Source organism: Strix aluco, chromosome 2, assembly GCF_031877795.1.
Source record: "Strix aluco isolate bStrAlu1 chromosome 2, bStrAlu1.hap1, whole genome shotgun sequence".
NCBI lineage: Eukaryota > Metazoa > Chordata > Aves > Strigiformes > Strigidae > Strix > Strix aluco.
The window spans coordinates 8,951,571-8,958,976 of NC_133932.1; the positions used below are offsets into that span (position 1 = coordinate 8,951,571).

Below are 7,406 nucleotides of genomic sequence, written 5' to 3' on the forward strand. Positions count from 1 at the left end.
TATTATACTTTGCAAAGACTACATTGGGTGGCAAAAGCTTAGGTCCAGGATTTCAGTTTAGGTGCTGAAATAACAAACACACTGTCTGTAGTCGACATAACAATAGATTCGTTATTTCTGATTTTAATCAATATTTATTCCAGGGTGAGAAAAGATTTAACTTTGGGCATGTGTCATTTCTAACTGCATCATCTTTTGCTGATAAAGCCAGAAGGGGGAGTGGTGACTGTACAAAATAGGACTTTTTGCAGGTTTTGGCAGAGAAATGAACCTTGTGGATTTTCAGGTTTGCTGGGCAGAACAAGCAGACCTAAAGTGGTACCAATATGCAAGACCTTCAGTCAAAGGTGCAAAATGTAACTTTGCAAGAGCAATATCGCAGCAACAATTCTTTGCTCGATGCTATGAGAAGAAATTTTGGTGTGATTTAGTTCTGTCAAATGACATGTATGTTCATTGTATATAGTGTGGGAGAGTATTTCAGAAGACAAGTTAGAAGTAATGTAGAGAAGGGTTGGTGCAAGTGGAGCAGTTAAATAAAAATTCAGCAAAAGATAAGTGACATCCTGAGGCTTGCAGCCATGGAGTATCAGAGGAGGAAAGAGAAGAACAAAGGCAATGGATGAATATATGTGTATATAGAAAGGATCTGGACCTAGAGTCAGGTAGGGTAGGTCTGCTGATAGCTTACAGCTGGCAAAACAGAAAGGCCAAATCATGAAAATGAGTTGAAGGACAGGAAACCATGGGCAGATAAGGGTACTGAAGTCAATGATGGGGATGAAGATCTAGGAGATAATTGTGTGCTAGCAGCTGCTAGCACCATGCCTATGATCTGTTTCCTGTTCCTGTGTAGATTTCCTGGAATGTCTGGATCAGTAGGCATATTTTTGGGAGGGGCTTGCTTCTTGTGACTGCTTGGTTTTGTTGATAAACTGGCATGTTTCTACTTCATTCAGTTTATGTTTTTTAATCCTCTTACAGAGTTGAAGACAGGGTTGATCCCAACAAACACAAGCTGATGCGTTACACAGAAGCATTTAAGGCTCAGGATAGGGATAACTATGACAAAGGTTTGGAAAAGCTGGAAATCAATAGAGACATTCTGTACAAGAAGGAACGGTCTGCTCTGTCATTGTCACGGAGCACATCCAGGACTAGTTCTCACCGTGGCTGGGAGATCCTGAGGCGCAACACCTTCCACCAGCTTTGTGGAGAGGTTGGTCATGCCATGGAAGAGGAGGTTTATGATGTCTAAGAAGCCTCTTTTTTACTCCACAACACAGATCATTTGTCACAACAGTTATCTTCTGCAACTGTTCATACACACTCCAGCATGCTACACACACTTGTCAGCCTTGAAGAACTCTGCTGGTGAACAGTTCACAAACAGTTCATGGCATCTGTGTTATGATATATGAATGCAGTCTTTTCTCTCCTACGTTTAAGTGTCTCTGCTGTTGCACTGATACTTGCACCAAGCTGGTGGGCTTGTTGAGCTAAGGTCTGTTGTGGTTTGTTATGCACCCTGCAGAAATGAGTAAAAGAAGCCAGCAATGGGATTTCATCCATTTACAAATAAGTGATCAGTAAGTCCTCTCCCAGACTGTTGCATACAGTATAATCTCTCCCTCCAATTTCACAAAATCCCAATGCTCTTATAGCAGAGAGAGTTGACTGAAGTTCTGTTTTATGATTTGGTTACAGAACTGAAAAAAAACCCTGTAGCTAAGCTCAGGAATGAAGATAGTCACTGACATTGTGGTGATTAAAAGGACTGTAACTACTTAAGCTGGCATTCAGGGCCTGACAGATTTTGCCCTCTGAAGAACCGAAGTCTCTATTAGCTGCATTTTCAACATTGTTGTCTTAACAGGACTGTTTTGTTTTGGGTTTGGTTTGGTTGGTTTGTTTGGGGTTATTTTAGTGATGTGTTTGTTTGTTTTATTTTGTTGTCACATGAATGCACTTTAAGCTTTTAAAGAGAAGTGACTGCTATTCCTGGGAGGATTCTGAAGGATCTGAAGTAGGAACTTCTTTTCCTAATAAGAGCACATATGACCTGGTAAGGTGACTTTCGGCAGTGTGAAATTTCAGCAGAGCTATTGATCTCCCAAGTGAGGTGAAGCTGGTCTTTTGTTTTCTGTGGAAGAGCAGGATTCTGAGCCATGGTTCTTTGACTTATAACTAAGCTGTCAACCTTGGGTAGTGTGCTACAATGTAGCACTGAAAGAAAAGGAGAGGAAATGTTGAATAGATGAATAAGAGCTATTGCAGAGGCAGTTCAGAAACTTGTGTGTTCACATGCTTGCTCTCTCTCTGAAAGTCTAAAACTGTCCAATGAACAACTGAGTCATCCATGCAGTTCCCTTCCACGCATGATACTGTGCCAGTCTGTCAGTTTGTCATCTGCTTAGGACCACTTTAAGAAAAATGGAGAAATGTTCAGAGAAATGCAGGGTCATTTCAGGCTTTTTTGTATTCTCAGGGGTGTGGAGTTTTATGCCAGTAACAGAAGTGGAAAGCAGTCCATGGTCTTAACATTTCTGTCCAACAGGGCTAGTAACAGAAACTTTGTTTTTTAAGAAGCCAAGGATTATTATCTAGCATTAGACTTTGAGCCAAATCACCCTGTGATAATCAAAGCAGATAATGAAAAAGCTGAATCCAGTGCATTTCTGATTGTATTGAAATATCACAGCAAACATCTCCTACACCTCCTCTCTTGCAGGTGCTATAATGAGCATCGTGACCTTTGCAATTATGTGTGTTTATTCAAATGTCCTCTTTCTCTTACTTGAATGTGTATTTATGCTCCAGTGGAAGACTGTGAAATTCAATTGCATACTTTTGAGTTGACTCCTTTTGTTGCATTGAAAGTGTTGCCTGGTCTTGTTCACTTAAGTATTGTCAGTCCTTCCCAAAACCTTTGTGCTGGTGGTCTATGGGGATGGGAACAATGTGGTACATTAACCAGAACTGTGAATTGCTGCTGTAATTGTAGATGAATTTTCTGTCATAGTGAATATGAAGTAGCAGGTAGGGGAGAACTGATGGCTTCCCCCACCTCCCCCTGCCCCCAAGTATAGTAGTCTTTTCACTAGTTTAGAAACCTGCAGTAATACTATTAAGATGGAGCCACATATAGCCATTTCTACAAAAGGACTCCTCTTTGTGACATCATCATCATCATCATCATCATATTTTAAAAGCTTGTTTGAAGTATAGGCTGTGTAAGCCCTGTTCTGATTTTGTGTTCTTCGTCACTATAAACAATAATTAGAGTTTTGACCTCGGAACTCAAAACAACATATTGACATTGCAGGAGGCAGAACAGAACTCAGTTAACAGTGCTAGGTCTTTATAGATTTCTGTATCTGCTCTGCATAAAAAGAAAAGAAAAAATCCAGTAGCAGATATTTTTAAGGAAGTGCCTCCTCTTGAAAAATTATATTCTGTAATAGTTAGCTTTCAAACTCCTTCCACAGAACCTATGCACAGAACAGCATAGAACTGTGTGATTTATTTCCTGTCTTTGGACTTGCCTAATGTAAATAAGATAGAGAGTCATAGAATATTTTGGGTTGGAAGGGACCTTTAAAGACCATCTAATCCAGTCCCCCTGCAATGAGCAGGGACATCTTCAACTAGATCAGGTTGCTCAGAGCCCTGTCACACCTGGCCTTGAATGTTTCTGGGATGGGACATGTACTATCTTTCTGCGCAGCTTGTTCCAGTGTTTCACCACTCTCATCATAAAAAATTTCTTCCTGACTGCTATTGGAATTTGGCTTCCAGTTTCCTGAGGTGACTAGCACATTAAAAAAAAAATCACTGAAAAAATCATATACAAAAGGGGGCAGAATATTTATCAATATTAAATTATTCCCCAGTCAATTTTGCATATTCTTTTTGTTGATGATGACTGGTGTAGACCATTTTTAGCATAATTTATTTGATCTGGAGGATAAACAGCTATAGAAGAAAATTTGAGGTGGGAAAAGTCAGCAGATATAATGGGCACAGCAGAAGCTGGAAATATTAAATTTAATATGTAAATGTGGAATACCTACCCTCTTCCGTTAGGACATATACACATGAGCTGTGCCCATGTGAACCTCAGATGGTGAACTAATAGGAGGCACTAGACTAAAATTTGAGCTGGTTTAATGCTGTCTGGCTCATACTTGGAAACAGCAATGACTACAGTCACACAAAGGCAAAGCACTTTTGCTGTAATATTCTGCATGAATATGCTGCTTCAGGATTTGCTTCAATTTTTTGCATTTTAGTTATATCCTAAAATTCTGAAACAGTATTTCTGCTCCTTTTTGTTGCAAGGTGTCTTTCCTCTCCCTTCTAACAATATTGCAATAATTTCAAAGCAGACATTCATCCCCTCCCTGAAACTGCTGACCTCAAACTATCTTCTACCTTACTGAAGCAACTTCTTAGTTTCTGATAATGTGATAAGAATTAATGTTTTGATCCAGTTGCTTGTAGTAAAATGAGAAGTATTTTACTGAAAATAAAAATTTTAAATATATGGAGTATGTTGTCTGCTTCTTTGTATGTAAAATAAATATCATGGGCTGATTTTTGTGCTTGTTTCTCTGGTAACAATCACAGACATTAACTGACTTGGGTCAGTTTGTCATGTTTGGGTCCGTGTTAGATTTTTTGGATTAAAGCTGTTTTTCCACAGCAATCCACTTCAGTAATTTCCTTATACAAAATTTGTATAGTTTCAAATACTGATTTCCATTTCAAAATAAGAACTATCGAGGCCCTTATTTTTTAAAGTCATTGAGTGTTTAGTGAAAACTGCAGTACAAGGTTTTTTGAGAAAAAGCCATATTTTCCTGTTGGTGGAATGACCTATTTTGCACATAGGTACAGGGAGTTTCATTAGTAATACACACGCAAACCAGACAGAGATAGCCCAGTTTTGTGGGTAAAATCGTGGTTTGCTGAATTTGATGTTTACACCATTTCTTAAATGATTACTATGATTTCACAGAATCACAGAATCACAGAATCATATAGGTTGGAAAGGACCTTGAAGATCATCTAGGATGAGGACTTCATCTTATATTACACATTAAAGCAAACAAGGTAAAGAAACTGCAAGTCAGACTAGTGGGATGAATCCTGATGAATGAATTTCCATAAACTCCTATTGAAGTGCATTCTGTATTCTTGAGGAACTCATCTGTAAATAAAGGGTCTTGCTTGTTTATTAGATATCAATAAAATTGCTAATATACTGAAACAATAGTTTAATTGGACTTTCTGTTTGCACTTGTTTTTTCTCTTGTTTGCAGTATCTAACTTTAGTCCCAGTAATATGTGCCATTTTTTTAGATTTTTATAATAAATGCAAGAACAAACCCATCCTTATCTGTGTCTTGTATAGAAATAAACAAAACAACATTTTAAGTTGATCTTTTCAAAGCTTTCTAAATGGGAATAAACCAATCCAACAAATAATTGGTTCATAGAAGTTTAGGTAATATTTAGAGCCATTAACTATTGATTTTAAGAATAAGGTTATTTTTATTTCTGAAGTGATAGCATTTTAATCAAGCTCTCAACTGTGCACAGAGAACTCTTTGACAAGAGTTTTGGGCCTGCTTTGAGGAATCTACAATCCAAGACCAGAAACTAGTGAAAATGTAAGCAAGCATCTCTGAGTTGGGCTATATGATAAGCCTCTGATCTTGCTACTGTTTTATGCTGGGTTGATAATTGCAAATTATGTAAGATCTGCTGCTATTTTTTCCTCTCTGCTGCTCCATCAGAAGCACACTTTACCATCATCCCTCTGCATACATGAAAATCCTGTCCTTAGAATACCTTCCTACTCATTAATCAAATGCATTGGTTGGCTAAAGTTCTCTTTTTGTTACAATTAATTAATTGAGACTGTATGTCAGAAAGAAGCAGAACTGAGAAAAAAATACTGTAGTGTTCCATAAGCTCAGCCAGCCTGATATTGATTTTAAAAAACCTCTGAGAAGTTCTAAGTTGATCTAGGGATTTTAATATAAAATATCAATAAATTAAAGTTTCTAGGGGGACAATATCTACAACACATACTAATCAACTGTATTATTGGTATAGTCAAGGTGGACTGACAGCCATTTGGTAAAACCATGCTGTGCATTGGTGCTAGCCCCACTTCTGTCTGGGACATGGAGGGAAAGTTGAAGAGAATGTGGTAGCTTCCTAGAATTCCCAAGGGGATAGCTGGGCAAATGAAATGTCAGGAACCAGATGGAAAAAGTTACAGATTCCTTGTCAGATGTGCTGATTTCTGTGTCATCTTGAGAAATAAGTTTTCAAATTGCCCAGCTGCTTAAGTACAGAAAATCTAAAGCTTTGACTGAGATGAGTCAGGCACTTGACACCTCTTGTAGCTGTGGTTTCACGCTTTCCACAGAACCAACCAGGTGTTAGGTTATTAGTTATTGTCTCCTCACTGGTTCAGATTATCTCCATTTTGAAAACTTTTTAAATAGGAAAAGATGAGACATAATTCTGCATCAAAAATAATTTTATGGCAAATTCAACGGAGCAGAATAAACAGTCCTGCCTTTCAGGAGAGTAAGGTACAAAAAGTACTTGCCCAATTCTATTCTCATTTATGTTGTAAACTATTCTCTGTCTTTTCCCACTATGCTTCTGATAAATTCACTAGCTTGCCTGGAAAAACTCTTCCGGGAGGAAATTTGACTTATTCACCCTTCATCCTTTCTTCTAGTGTTCAGTGCTTGACAAATAAAGCTCTAGGGTTTCACCCAGAGGTGAAATAGATTGGACTAATTCTTCCCACAAATAAATACCAGTGATTCTGATCACTAATCAGTGGCATTATCTGCAGGATAATTTTACAAGTCAGCTTGGATTTGAAGATACAAGAAAAGCAAGTCATTAAAAAAATGAATGAATGATTTTGAATTTATCAGATTTCTAGTCAGATTGGCTCATAGAAGAATTGGTTGTAAAGGACATCTGAGGTCATCCAACATCAGACCATGTCTGCCATGACTTTGTCTTCCAGAGTCTTGAAAATCTTAAAGACAGAGATCCAGAACTCCTCTGTGTACCTGTTTCACCAGCCTTGTGGTGAGAATATTCTTTCCTAATGTCCAAGCTGAACCTCTCAAGTCACAATTGATCATTGTCCCTTATTATTCAGACATTAATAGCCTTCTTTATTTGAATCCTCATCCCCCCGGAAAATGGAAATCTAAAATAAAATTAAATTGTAAGCCCATCTTTACTGTCTCCTGTAATTTCCCTTCTCCCATCTGGTCTTGTGCCTATATTTTGTCCTCCATCAGCATATTAGAGCTCAATATGAATTTGAATAGGCTTAGATATATACATATACTAACCGCATT

The 7,406-nt window shown here is 37.9% G+C and overlaps 1 protein-coding gene across 2 annotated transcripts in view; it reads left to right on the plus strand.

The window, feature by feature from the left end:
• LOC141920116 (transient receptor potential cation channel subfamily V member 6-like) overlaps positions 1-7,148 on the plus strand; it is a 32,379-nt gene extending 25,231 nt beyond the window's left edge. Inside the window, exons 15-16 of one of the 2 annotated variants that reach the window (XM_074816812.1) lie at positions 985-1,223; positions 7,087-7,148. In XM_074816812.1, the coding sequence (XP_074672913.1) occupies positions 985-1,223; positions 7,087-7,148 (301 nt within the window). Of the gene's footprint in view, positions 1-984; positions 1,792-7,086 lie in introns of those variants that run through there. The other variant, XM_074816813.1, reaches the window with a different exon arrangement.
• The last annotated feature ends 258 nt before the right edge of the window (positions 7,149-7,406 follow it).